This window comes from Meyerozyma guilliermondii, genomic scaffold, assembly GCF_000149425.1.
Source record: "Meyerozyma guilliermondii ATCC 6260 scaffold_2 genomic scaffold, whole genome shotgun sequence".
In the NCBI taxonomy this organism is placed as follows: domain Eukaryota; kingdom Fungi; phylum Ascomycota; class Pichiomycetes; order Serinales; family Debaryomycetaceae; genus Meyerozyma; species Meyerozyma guilliermondii.
In genome coordinates this window covers 1,534,920-1,548,072 of record NW_001809799.1, presented here as the reverse complement: position 1 = coordinate 1,548,072, position 13,153 = coordinate 1,534,920, and the positions used below count along the sequence as shown (strand labels likewise).

At 43.3% G+C, this 13,153-nt stretch overlaps 8 protein-coding genes across 8 annotated transcripts; 3 read left to right on the top strand and 5 right to left on the bottom strand. All coding sequences in view use genetic code 12, as the record gives it.

The window, feature by feature from the left end:
* Nucleotides 1–1,112: 1,112 nt before the first annotated feature.
* Nucleotides 1,113–1,940, top strand: MOB1 (Mob1p; the record flags this gene model as incomplete). The annotated part of the gene is made up of 1 exon (XM_001486346.1): nucleotides 1,113–1,940. The coding sequence occupies one exon, from the start codon at nucleotides 1,113–1,115 to the stop codon at nucleotides 1,938–1,940; it is 828 nt and encodes a 275-aa protein (XP_001486396.2).
* On the bottom strand, nucleotides 1,932–3,266 carry PGUG_02066 (RNA exonuclease; the record flags this gene model as incomplete). Its single annotated transcript, XM_001486345.1, has 1 exon — nucleotides 1,932–3,266. The coding sequence occupies one exon, from the start codon at nucleotides 3,264–3,266 to the stop codon at nucleotides 1,932–1,934; it is 1,335 nt and encodes a 444-aa protein (XP_001486395.2).
* Nucleotides 3,267–3,434: 168 nt separating this feature from the next.
* On the top strand, nucleotides 3,435–4,535 carry SEC20 (Sec20p; the record flags this gene model as incomplete). Its single annotated transcript, XM_001486344.1, has 1 exon — nucleotides 3,435–4,535. The coding sequence occupies one exon, from the start codon at nucleotides 3,435–3,437 to the stop codon at nucleotides 4,533–4,535; it is 1,101 nt and encodes a 366-aa protein (XP_001486394.2).
* A 26-nt stretch (nucleotides 4,536–4,561) lies between these two features.
* PGUG_02064 (uncharacterized protein) lies at nucleotides 4,562–5,683 on the bottom strand (the record flags this gene model as incomplete). The annotated part of the gene is made up of 1 exon (XM_001486342.1): nucleotides 4,562–5,683. One exon carries the CDS (start codon nucleotides 5,681–5,683, stop codon nucleotides 4,562–4,564), a length of 1,122 nt encoding a protein of 373 aa, XP_001486392.2.
* NAB3 (Nab3p) lies at nucleotides 5,549–8,437 on the top strand (the record flags this gene model as incomplete). Its single annotated transcript, XM_001486343.1, has 1 exon — nucleotides 5,549–8,437. One exon carries the CDS (start codon nucleotides 5,549–5,551, stop codon nucleotides 8,435–8,437), a length of 2,889 nt encoding a protein of 962 aa, XP_001486393.2.
* A 108-nt stretch (nucleotides 8,438–8,545) lies between these two features.
* CDC37 (Cdc37p) lies at nucleotides 8,546–10,033 on the bottom strand (the record flags this gene model as incomplete). The annotated part of the gene is made up of 1 exon (XM_001486341.1): nucleotides 8,546–10,033. The coding sequence occupies one exon, from the start codon at nucleotides 10,031–10,033 to the stop codon at nucleotides 8,546–8,548; it is 1,488 nt and encodes a 495-aa protein (XP_001486391.2).
* A 239-nt stretch (nucleotides 10,034–10,272) lies between these two features.
* On the bottom strand, nucleotides 10,273–10,638 carry PGUG_02061 (uncharacterized protein; the record flags this gene model as incomplete). Its single annotated transcript, XM_001486340.1, has 1 exon — nucleotides 10,273–10,638. One exon carries the CDS (start codon nucleotides 10,636–10,638, stop codon nucleotides 10,273–10,275), a length of 366 nt encoding a protein of 121 aa, XP_001486390.2.
* Nucleotides 10,639–10,826: 188 nt separating this feature from the next.
* On the bottom strand, nucleotides 10,827–13,010 carry PGUG_02060 (guanine nucleotide exchange factor; the record flags this gene model as incomplete). The annotated part of the gene is made up of 1 exon (XM_001486339.1): nucleotides 10,827–13,010. One exon carries the CDS (start codon nucleotides 13,008–13,010, stop codon nucleotides 10,827–10,829), a length of 2,184 nt encoding a protein of 727 aa, XP_001486389.2.
* Nucleotides 13,011–13,153: the final 143 nt, after the last annotated feature.

Below are 13,153 nucleotides of genomic sequence, written 5' to 3'. Positions count from 1 at the left end.
TCCAGCTCTACCAAAGGATACACGTCAATGCTGCTGGGAGACACTACAGTAACCAAGAATCCCTATTATTGTATGCTACAGAGATGACCTTGGAATCGTAATTTGACATAAAACTGCGCGCGCGCCAGAAAATGGTTGCAAACATGATCACCCTTCAATGCCATAATGACCAGTTTTCGTTTGGATATCGATTGGAAGGCGAGAATAGGCTAGGACAGCTTAAAATACCTAGTAGCTCATTTGTGGTAAGTATGAAGCTGTTTTCTGGGGAATTTGTACTGATAGCAGGTTGAAATTAAACTTCATCTCAACAACATTTTACTTAGAAGTGGCGATTACGGAGACTTGGTCGATTGTTTGGGACACGCGTTGGAGAGTGCCAAGTTCTGGGCCCAGTGCAAGTACAAGCCACATTTGTTCATTGAAGAGGATGGAAATTGCACTATTTCGTTGCACCCTCAATGTGAAATATTTCCACCTATAACCACAGAATTGAGTTCTTTCTTCAACAATAGCCGGGACTCCATATGCAAGCTCACAAAGGTTGAGCTAAGTATTCATTATAACACGAGCCATATGTTCCTTCCTATCGAAAGTTTGCTTGATGCTCTTCACTACCTGCTAGTGGCTACAATACTCAACCTAGAACACATAGTTCCACTAGTCTTCTCCCCTTTTGGCAGAAACTTTTTCAGAATCAACTACAATTGGCTCGTTCAGGGGATCAAGGAAATCATGGAATTCAACCCACTGAAACACACTGGAGTTACTCAGCCCAAATTATCTGTGGACCTGCATATCGCTTCCAAGCTTCTACACTTGCAGAACCGAATTTCCACCCAGTACACTACCATCCAGATCGTGTCACAAAAATCATACTATTCCAGGCTCCAAAGAGCCCAAAAACACCAGACTCCTCCAGACGAAGAAAAACAACCATTTGATTTAATTCCCTTGACCTTCGACTTTGTGGATTCGGCGGCAGTTAAACACTTGCTTCTGTAATTGTTCGCTCACGTGACGTGGCTCCAATTACCCAATGCGGCCGATATTGTAAACACAAGTCGATCGGTATATATTCTGCGTGCTGCAATCTCTAGTTGCTTCACATCATGTCCTTCTTTCAAAATTTCAACACGCACTCGTTGCGGTCAACCCGTGGGTTCAAGTTGAAGCTGACGTCTCCCATTTCAAGTCCTCAACCGGTATCGAGTTCAGCTTTTCCTTCGACTCCAAGATTAGACCCATACGAATTGAACCAAAGTAACACCAATCCCAACTCCCCACAACAGTACCAGACCATCAACTTGAACAATAATGGCCAAACCGTATCCACACACAAGGATATTCGAAACTATGCTGAGCAAACATTGGGTTCTGATAATGCATTGATCCAAGCAGTAAAACTTCCTCAAGACGAAGAGGTTAATGAATGGCTAGCGGTTCATGTGGTAGATTTTTACAACCAGATAAACATGCTATATGGTGCTATTACAGAGTTTTGCTCGCCACAAACTTGTCCTAGAATGACAGCCACAGATGAATACGAGTACCTATGGCAAGAAACCAACCCCGCAATGAATGGCAGCTCGCTGCCTAAAAAGCCTGTTTCGTTACCAGCCGCCGACTATATCGAACATTTGATGAACTGGATTCAAAATTTTTTCGATAACGACAATATCTTCCCCTCAAAGATCGGTGCTCCGTTCCCGCAACAGTTCCCCATGTTGGTCAAAACCATCTTCAAGCGCATGTTCCGTATTTACGCTCACATCTATTGTCATCATTTCCATGAAATCTCTGAGTTGGGTTTACAAAGTCATTTGAACACTAGCTTGAAGCACTATGTGCTTTTTAGCAAGGAGTTCAACTTGATAGAAAGAAAGGATTACGGGCCATTAGAAGATTTGGTATCACAAATGATTGACTTATCAGCTTAATTCTACTTCGGCCATCAAACACAAATGATCGGATGGATATTGTCCAGTTCTTGGCTGTCCCGATGGTTCAGACCCCATCTCCTGCTTTCTGGGTAAACGAAGAAGACTAATGAGCTTCACACCTTGATCCTCAACTAAACGCTCGCGCACATCGGGTTGTCTTTGGTTGATTCTGGGGGCCAAAACGAAGATATAGTCCAATAAGCCCCTCCAGGCGTGGGCCCAGTTGGAAAAATATGGCTCGTGATCGGCATTGTCGATTCCACTGTTGGCTGGATCTACCAGCTCGTAACCTATTGAATATAACGAAATAGCATTGAATGGCATCTCATCGTACAAAGTTTTAAGTTCGTCAATGGTGCTGAGTTGGTTTTCGGTGGGAGCAGATTGTGGAGCGCTTCTTGTTTGACCATCCGCTTCCTCTTCTTCTTCCTCTTCATCATCAATAACTGTTCCCAAAGATTTAGCAAGGACCGCTTCAGGCTCCCCAACTTGTCTCGACAAAGGCTTACTCGACGTCATAGCCAAGTATGGAAAGTCAAAGGGCTGGGTATTGAAGTCACCAGCCATAAAATGATAAAAGGAATTTGGTGAGCCACCCAACATCATAGCAAACTGGATTGTTCTCAGCATCAAGAGAAAGCTTTGTCTGGCTCTTTCATATGTTCCCATGGGATGCCAGAAGAGGTGGGTAGTAGCGATTACAATTCCAGACTTCAATTGAGGGTATTTTTCTCGTGTTTCTTTGGTGAAGCTCAAGCAAGTTACAAGGCCAAGATTGTCTGTGGTTGTCTGCGAACTAAGGAAGCCGGCATCTTCTCTATCATAGTTGATAACCCTTGAATAAGTACTGCTCACCAATTGTGGCTTGAACGCAATGACAATGCCATGTCTCTTCGTGTATGCTCGCTCAAATTTGTATTCGTAACCTAGCTCCTTGAGCTTTTCTTTCCAATAGGATTCGAATTGAACTTCGTCAACCTCTTGCAAGCACATTATGTCTGCGTCGTAATATTTCAATTCGCTGGTTAAAACCTTCGATCTGGTGGCCCATTTTAATGCGTTTCCACTTGTGGGAAAGAGAGTACGTCGGACCAATGACTGAGCCAAAGTGTTGTAGGACATGATTTTCAACCTCAACGGCGAAGGTGGATCTTTGTTGACGGTTACAAGGGGTCTTTTAATGAATTGTAAATGGGGAGGAGTATTCTTATCGAAGCCTGTATATCCGTTTTTGGACCGCTTTCTTTCATCTCTGAGTCGTTGCTGTTCTTCGAGAGATGCTGCGAGGTCAAATGGGCGTTTGGTATTGTGGAAGTCAGACATTGCTTATTTGGTGCGAGTTATCTTCTACCCTAAATTATTGATATATGGTTTAGTTCTTGGAGTTACTCGCGATAATGCCATACAGGAATAGCGCGCAGGATATTTCAAATTGGTTTCAGATTCGAGATTCACACAGGAAATTTGCTTTTGGGAACTAACTCAGACCCAATGATAGCATCCGACATACTACGACCAGGCGACATCGAAAGGTGTTTCCATGGCTTACAGGTACTTCAGAATGAAGCATTTTCTCAAATAGCCAGCATTGCAGTTACTGATGATGATTACGAAGGTTCAATTGAATCCAGAAGAACAAAAATTACCCGCCGAGTTCAACAAACTCTCAACAATTATCGAGATCTTTTGGACATATTAAAGGCAGAACTCAACTCAAGTGGAAACTATGACTTTTATAAGGAAGATTACCTCGCCTACCAACAAAAACTTGGTCACTTGCGAGTAAGATTGAGAGAAAGCCAACTATTATCCAGTGCTCGTGAACGGGAAATAATCCACCAGGCACGCATCGACAAGTATGCCCCCAGACCAAAATCACCTGACCATACAGAGGCGAGGGAACAGTTATTCGCTGGACGAAGCACAACTAAAACTAAGGAAACCGTAGACGACCAGATCTTTGCTCATAATAAGTCGATAACGGCTGCTTTACAGTCGACGAGGCAGATGATGGCTTCTTCCGTCGTACAGACGGGTCTAAATATAGACAACTTGGACCAACAAACCCAGGACATTGCCCAATTGAGTTTCAAGTTGTCTGACTTGACCGCAACTTTGGAAAAGTCCAAAAACATTGTTCGTTTTATTGAAAAGCAAGATAAACAGGACAAAAAGCGGATCTATATTAGTATTGGGTTCCTCTTACTTTGCAGCGCATGGATCTTATGGAGAAGAATTTTCAGGTTACCAGTTAGATTGCTCTTCTGGACCATCATGAAGGTGTTCCGAGTATTCTCATGGTTTTTGCCCAACATGAACTTTGATTACTCGGCTTCAAAAATGGACACAGCAGCGATATCCTCGCCAATCGTTGAGACCTTATTGTCATCTACTCTGACACTGCTTTCTGCTCTGTCAATTTCGTCAATTTCGTCAATTTCATCGATCTCGTCGTCGTCGATCCTGTCAGCTCTCGAATCTGCAATCCTGGTCGTCTCTGATATAGTTATTGACATTGATACCAACAATGTTGCTTCGACTTGGGAGGATGTGGTTTCTACAGCATTGCAATACGCAAAGGATGAATTGTGAATATTTTTATCTCAATAGCATTTAATTCATGGCTCCTCTACCTTTACAGCGGTACCGTTTTTGCTCGAACTTTCAAGAGCAGCAGCTATAACTGCCAAATGGTGGAAAGCCTTGGCAGGAGGAACAACGATCTTGGACTTTTCCTTACTCAACACAGCTTCAGCAAAGTTCACGAACTCGGCTTTCATGTTGTCGATCTCGTCCACCTCAATAACCTCTTTTTCAGTAGTACGTTGGGAAGACTCACCGACTTGGTAGCTGAGAGTTGGCTTGGGCAACGATGGAGAAAAGTCGTAAATGACAGAACCCTTGGTTCCCATTATGGTGAATCTCAACGTCTTGTCGGCAGCACCGAAGGCAGAGCCATAAGTAAAGTTTCCAATGACTCCAGACTTCATCTTGAAAGTAGAGTACAAGATGTCATCGGCTCCACTCTCTTTTCTCAACTGTTTGGTGAAACCAGAGACAGTATCAACTTCTCCCAAAACATCGGTCAACAAAGCCAATTGATGCACACCACCATCACTCAAGAACCCACCAATGTGTTCTGGGTTCTGTCTCCAGCCAGTGGCCAAGTATTTGTTGTTGTCGTTCCATGCTCCAGTAGAGTGGTAAGTGAACGAAGCAATGTCGCCAATTTTTGGTAAAATTTCCTCTTTGAGGGTCTTAATCACCGTCAAGAATGACCATTGTTCCAAAATGGCGATTGGAGTCGACGAACCGGAAGAAAGCTTGACAATTTCTCTAGCTTGTTGCAAGTTTGCAGCTATTGGTTTCTCGAGACAAATAGGCTTGTTGTGTTGGACCGCAAGCTTCACAGCATCCAAGTTGTACTGTACAGGCAAAAGGGCATCTACGGCATCAACCAGCTTCGATTCGAAAACCTCTTCCAAAGAATTGAACACATTTTCCTGTTTGATCCCTGCCTTCTCAGCAAAGGTTTCAGCCTTAGATTTGGTTCTGTTGTAGCAGGCAGAAGGAGTCAACTCCTTGATGTTGGCAATTGTTGGAAGATGCTTATCAGTAGCAAAAATTCCCGTTCCGACTATAGCAAGATTCAACGACATGGTTTTTCCGAAGTGGAAAATTTCAGGACCACAGTACCTTTTAGTAGTCGACGCGCCGCACCGGAGCACTGCATGTTGCATCGAATACTCCGCTCGCACAATTGGCGCCCTCCACGCTACGCGGGGGGGGGGGTCAAAGTACTTCGCTTGATGTTATATGCCGTACGAATACATATTTTTTTTTCTCGGCTCGTTATGGTGCAGCATATGGAGGGTACGCCACAAAGTATAGATAACGGCGGTAAGCACAAAGTTCATATAGCGAGCGAGTCTACCAGCAAGGATGCTCCTTTGACAGAAAGCGTTGATCCTGAAGCAAATGACATGAAAATAGATGAAGTCGAACTACGTTTAGAAAGTTACAAAACTGCAAAAGAATCATCAGAATTGTTAGCAAACTCCGGATCTGATTCTGACGATGATTATGATCCGGAAACTGCATTTACAAGTACGCAAATAAGCGCCGATAACACTATTAACGATGGTGAAAAGAGTGTGATCCGCGAACCGCAAAATAACCACATCCAAGCAAATGCCGACGAAAAATATGACGATTCGTATGATCCTGAAGCCACTTTACCAGTTGTACGTTTGCCTTTTTCCGGCTCTGGATTACCTCCTAGACCGATTATCCCACCTGAATTTTCTCGAATAGACGTTGATCCCCATATCCAGTTTCGCGCAGCTTATGAAGCGGTGATGCGAAGTAAATTAGTGAAAAGTAAAGAATTCCAGGCTCTTAGTGAGCTTGATCAAAAAAAGACAATTTTGGGCGAGTTGGTGAGAAGTAAAGTAAAGCTTGTTGCAGGCCTCACACCTGAAAAAATTGACCGAATGAATTACGACCAAATCTATTCATTCAACGAACCAGCATTGTTATGGAACCATACCATTCCCTTAATTCCCTACAATGAATATTGCCGGAGACCTAATTTAACCATACCCATGTCTGCGGATGAAGAACTAGCGTACAATGAATTTCTCAAACACCAAGAATCCTACACTTCGTCTATTCATCGACCACTGGGTGACATCCGGTTGTTTGTTGGCAATCTTCCTGCGACAGTAAGTGCAAAAGACCTTTACCGAATATTCAGTCAGTACGGAAAATTGCATGAGGTAACTAATCGTTCCTTATTTGCATTTATTCACTTTCATAATGAAGCTGATTGCAAAGAAGCAATTAAAGGGGAGCATGATGTTCCTTTGTTTGGAAGATATTGGAGACTAAATGCGACGCCCGCGTTCCCAGGGAAAAAGTATCTGGAAGCAGCTCGCGGTCGTGAACGTTCGGTAGAGGAAACACCCCCAGGCATGAAAAGACAAAAAGTAGATGTGAAAGAGCAAGATGTGGAATTGAAGCAACAAAAAACAAATGATGGCCCGATTCAATGTCAAATATTTGTTACGAACGAGTCGTCAGGTCACAATACTGCGAAGTTGAAGCAACTATTTATCGAAACCGGTATTACTTTCCAGGTGGAAGATATTGAAGATGAGGACTTGAGCGAACTTATCAGTGAGGTTGCATATTCTGGTGTTCGGAGTGCATGTATTGTTAAAGAACATGCTGTGGACTTACAAGTATTTGAGAAGACCAATGACGATGGAATAAGGTTCGACGAATACGCAGGTATTGAACCTACTGTGGCAGTAGAAGTCATTCAAAACTCATCCTCAAAGTCTACCACAGTCGAGCCAGAGCCAGCGCCAGAACCAGCTTCAGAACCAGCTTCGGAACCAGCACCACAGGCCGCACCACAACCAGCACCACAAACAATATACCAAAGCATCAAAAAGGATAGAGGAGGAAATGACACGACTTCAAGAGTTAGAAGTTCCAGAAATGCAGCTCTGCTTCGCTCTGGAGATCTGAAAGGTCACAAATCCCTGTTTGCTGACATGTATGGACCGACTACTTACAGTCCTCGTCAAAAGTCTTATTCTCCTACTCCTAAAATTAACAACCAAGCTCAGCAACCTCAAGCACCTCAGGGTCCACCAATTGGGAATCAGCATGCAAATGTTGGTTATTCACAGCCAAATCAATACCATCATCAAACATATCAGAATGGAACTCCAGGTTTCCAATATAACCCCACCATCCAAAAACCTTCCGTGCAACCATTCGGCGCTCCTCCGCAGGGGCAGTATGCTCCACCACCGAGCGTGAACTCTAATATTCCGGTGGCTACTACTCCGTATCAGAACTTTAACCAGGTGCAACCCTCGGGGCAAACTCAGTTGTTGCAGGCATTGCAAAATTTAGATCCAACGACAATGCAACAGATGATAATGTTTTTGCAACAACAACAGCAACAACCGCAACAACCACAACTACCACTCCAACAACCACTCCAACAACCACTCCAACAACCACTCCAACAACCACTCCAACAACCACTCCAACAACCACTCCAACAACCACTCCAACAACCACTCCAACTACCACTCCAACAACCACTCCAACAACCACTCCAACAACCACTCCAACAACCACTCCAACAACCACTCCAACAACCACTCCAACAACCACTCCAACAACCACTCCAACAACCATTACAACAACAACCTCAGCAACCATTTCAACATCCACCTCAGCATCCACTTCAGCAACTGCAACAACAACCACTACAGCAACCTCTTCCATACCAGCAGGCAACACCGTATAATTTGGCCTCCAATGTTTCTGAATATGCACCGACTTCTCTGTCGATACCTTCCACCCAGGTTTCTACTCTTTTGGCCCAGCTCCAGACCAAGAAAGGATATGATATCAGTTCACCTCAGCTGAAGGTTCTTTCCGACACATTGGCAAAATTGAGTAAGCAGTAGAACATTTGTAAGGCTGCTACAGGCGAATCGTAGAGCTAAAATGTAAAGCATTTCTATTCTTGAGATGAGCATATATTCAAGCTGATCAAATGTAAGCCGGAAAATTAACTAGTCCACTGTATCTTCAACAGCTTCCGTTGGCTTGAGATCCATGTTCTCGTTGTACTGCTTTTGTAGTTCCTGGAATTCATTTTCATCCAGCAAGTAACCACTTAAGCCTATTACACCACACTCATTGAACACCTCGAGAATTCTTTCACCTTCTTCCAAAGGTAATGTTGCAAACACTTCGTTGACTCTATCCAAGGACCCTTCCTTGACAGCTTCTTGCATTTCTTTCGGAAGCTGGGTAGAGAAGATTTCAAACTCTGGTGTGTCTTCTTGAGGAAGATTGACCAGGAGTTCTTTGTCATCATCAAGAGATTTCAATTGAATAAGTGCTTCTCCACGTTCACCACTGCTTTGTTCTTGTTTGAGTACCTCGCACCGTTGGACGATATGCTTGAAGGTATTCTCAAAGTCCTGTAAGAAAGCACCTCTGGCTGGGGCACTTGAATCTTTGATTTTGCTGATGAACAACTTTATGGCTTTGATGATCAGGTCCTTGGTGGGTCTTGGTCCTGCCAACTGGGCAATGTATTGAAGAAGTAATGATTGGTGTATGATCTGTCTTGTTCTACTTTCGTCTCCTTGCAATTGGGAGTCGAAAGCTGTCATGAGCAATGCATCCTTTTGCTGCTCTGTACATATGTGAGGGTCATGGAGCAAGTATTTAGCACTTTCATCCAAATTATCTGATTTTATGACGGAAAACTTTTCAGTTTCTGGCAAAACCTTCAACTCATCGAGGAGTTCTTTTTCAGATTTCTCGTGGTTTGAACTTGTTTGATGCAGAACCTCTTGAGATTGTACCAGAGGACTATTTAATGTCTCAATGGTTGTTTCCTTTACTTTCTTAGGTTCTGGCTTGGTCTCATCATCTTTATTCATGAACGAGCGGTCAAAACCAGTATGTAAATCATCGTTAGTGATCAACAATGATTTCTGGTACAAGAGGTCGTCTAGTTTAGTTGACAGCTTCGACAAAACATCGTCAATTTTCTGTCTGTGTTCCGAAATATATGACCGCAATTTGGAGGCATCGGTTTCGGCATCTTTGTGATCTTCTTTCACCTGTGTGAATAAATCTTCAACCATCTCATTGTATGGGGGCGTGTTTCCAATCTCTTCTTTATCGAAAGTGAGGTCCTTCAATCCCTTCCTGAGACTCGAACCTTGTTCCTTAATGAGTCGTTCGTAGTCAAACCGTTCCAGCTTGTCGAACTTCAGATTAAGCTTGTCAATGACCACCTTGGTATCCAAAAGCTCTTCATCGTTGCAATTCTCTAAGAGATAATCAACTCTTTCGTTGAGCTTAACATACATGGTCGACTGGACCAAAATAGACTTGATCTCTACATTCCGTTGCTGTCTTTTTTCGTGAATATCTCTTTGTTTCCACTTTATAAATGAGTTCTTATCAACATTGGGGTGTACTTCAATGTCGGAGTCATCAGAAATCTCGATGTGGTCCCACTTGGAATAGTCAATTGGCATTTCGAAGGTAATGTGAAGTAGAGTGGATCACGAAATAACCGATTCGCGAAAATAAATGTTCCACCACATTCGCAACACTTCTGGAACAGGTAAAGCAGATGTTTGCAACTACAAAGGAGAAAATAAGAAGCAATTCTTAGATGGCTCAAGTATCACCAAGTGTATCAGAACTTCTTCTTCAATTGCTACATTTGGCAGAGGGCAGATAATTTTACTATTGTGATAATCTAGTCAATAACTTAGGCCTCTCCATTTGGTCTCAAGCCAGTAAAGAAAGCAAGACCGTAACCAGTGGTTTTGAAAGTGATAGTGGTTCCCTTCTTGAAGTAAAACACATCTCCAGGCGATACGGAAACCAGGTATCCAGTCTCGTCGGTGATGGTGTATTCTCCTTCGACTTCCAAAATGACCTTCATCTCATCATAAGTGTAAGTGTAGACCAATGGTTCACCCTTTTCCTGCTTGTAGAATCCACAAGACATTTGTTGTTCCTTTGGAGCATCAGATGTGAATGTGTCACCTAAGAAAGAGTTGTTTCCTGGGGAAGGAATTTGAGGAGGTCTGACGGCCTTACCCTCAGCAGCTGGCTTGTATAACATTGGCATGATGAAATGATTGTTTGACTTGTTGGAGTGGTTTTGGGTTGTATCCTTAACTGGAATATCATCACTTCAACCTTCTTTATATATATCATGGGCTCTCTTGGTTTTGCCCGATTGGGCATATCGATGCGAGGGATCCGATTTCCCTATTGAGTTTGATAATGATTTTTCACCATGTCAAATTTCAGTAATCAGACCTCGTTGACCAATTGTAAACATGCTTCTACGCATTCGTCTTGATTGCCTTTTTTGATCACTATCAAGTCTTTGAGAACCGTGGAGTCTATGTTGGGGAAAATTTCCGTCAAATTGTCGTAGATGGATTTCATGGTTTCTGGGTCAATGGGTGGTTCTGCTTGGTGATTCAGTTCACGCTGTCTTCTTTGAGCCACTTGTGGTTCCTCTGTGGGTGACGGCGACAAAAAATTAGATATTGACTTCGACACCATTTCCGCACTAGTAAGAAGAACCGAAGAAGGTGAGAAGCTCTGACTTGGTGATGTTTGAGTATTTTGAGCAGCATGCTGTGGCCTTGGCTGTTGCAATCGTGTCTCAAGGCTAGCCTTGGGTTTAGTAGTAGCCAGTTTTTGCTTGTTTAGCCTCGTTTCTTCCGCTTGCCAGGCTTCAAGATGTGCATCGTATTCCTTCTTGTCAATCTTGAGTTGCTCAAAGTCCAATTTAGAGATAAAACCCACCGCTCCCTGCACCGACGAGAGGTAATAGCTGGTTTCTCCGTGCGAGAGCCATTCTTCACCTCGATAATTTTCAATATACCGTATGTTGCTGATGAAATGGCTAGTCTTTGCTTTAATGATCACTAGAATCAATAATGGAATAAATGAATCGGCACTCGTCTCTTGTTTGTTCACTTTAAGGAAACTGAAAATGATTTTGCATGAATTGAGAATGCAAATTATCTTATCTCGTGGAGCTCTATAATCATTGATCTTGTTGAGTTCCTGAATAGCGTAGTCCAAAAAGTTAGAATCATCGTCAGAAACTTGCGTTCGAAGTCGTGAAAGACTCTCTAGATCAATGTCCAAATGTGAGCCATTGACCCAGCTAAACTTTTCTAGCTGACGAGCAAATTCTTCATCTTCTTCCAAGTCTTTGTACGTGGACTCGGCCTCGCGGTTACCAAGAGACTTTGCAACATTTGGAGGAAAAGTCAAGTCGTATAGTCTGTTCATAATCAATTTTTCCAATCCTTCTCTTGAATTTTCTAGGTCTATCGTGTCCATAGATGAAAAGGGTTCATATAATGCAAATTTCTCGTTCATGAATTGTTTGAAGTCGGAAATGATCTTGATTTTCTGCTCGTAAGATAATGCGTGAGCTTGGCGGTTGAAATTGAGCAAGAAGGAACGAATGAATCGGACTATTGGATCGGCCGACTTCTTGCGTAAATGCACTAAAAATTGGTCAAAATCAAATGGTTTATGCGACTGCTTATACTGCTCATTAGCATCCACTCCGTTGGTTGAAGACATGCGATGCTCCTCCTCCGGGCCCGATGCTTCATTGCCAGCTTTGTTGCTTTCGGCTGCCACATCAGACAGCAACTCGTTATCAAGTGTTTCTTTCGGTAACTCGAATTCTTTAATGGAAGTTTGCTCTATGGCGCCCGTTATGTCAGATAAGTCTTTCTGCTGAGCCTGTTCTGGGTCTGGGCTCGCTGTGCTTGAAAAGGGATCATATGGTTGTATTGTCATGGCCAGAGCCTTTTGAACCATCAATGGGGGCGTATTACTGGTGGTCCCTGGCGTCAGGTGCTCGTTTTTGTCTTCTGACTCATTCTTTTCCTCTGCTTTTTCGTGTGTGGATTCATCGTCATCAGAGCCAATCGAAGATATACCCGGTCGGTTGAGAGCTGTAGGATCTTCGTCAATTGTGGTTTCGTCTTTTCCCTCAGAGGCAACAGTATCCAAAGCCGGTTCCATTTCCGTGTGCTCTTTATCGTCCTCTTTGTTGTCTTTGTTGCTCTCTTTGTCTTGCCTGTCGTTTTCCTTGTTCTCTTCGTCGTCCTTGCTGTCCTCTCCTATCTCTTTGCTCACATCAAACTTGTCAAACAAACTGACCAAGTCCTTCGTTCCGCTGTCGGTCGCTGTTTTAAATTGTCCTTTGTCTTCCACAGTCACAACTGCCGGAGCAGCATCTGATACTCCTGGCGAGCCGCTTTGTAGCCTGGGAGACTCGGAAGTGCCCAACATACCTCTTAATAGTTGAGTTTGTATTCCATTATCAGGTGGTATATCAGGTTTAACAATCTTATTATCTTGAGCCACTTTGCTAACAGATTCAGAGGTTGTATTGGTGTTTGTGGTTGAAGTGGTAGCACTGGATTTGGGAATGCTATATGGAGGAATGTAGGACATGCTAGGACCAGAGCTGTATGCTTAGAGATTCCCAACTTCACCAGCCACACCCATTGCACCTGTGTGGTTATTGTGCGATGTACAGGACCACTGGGACCTACTGAAGTGAACTAATTCTACAATATTCTTCGTCATGTCTTCGT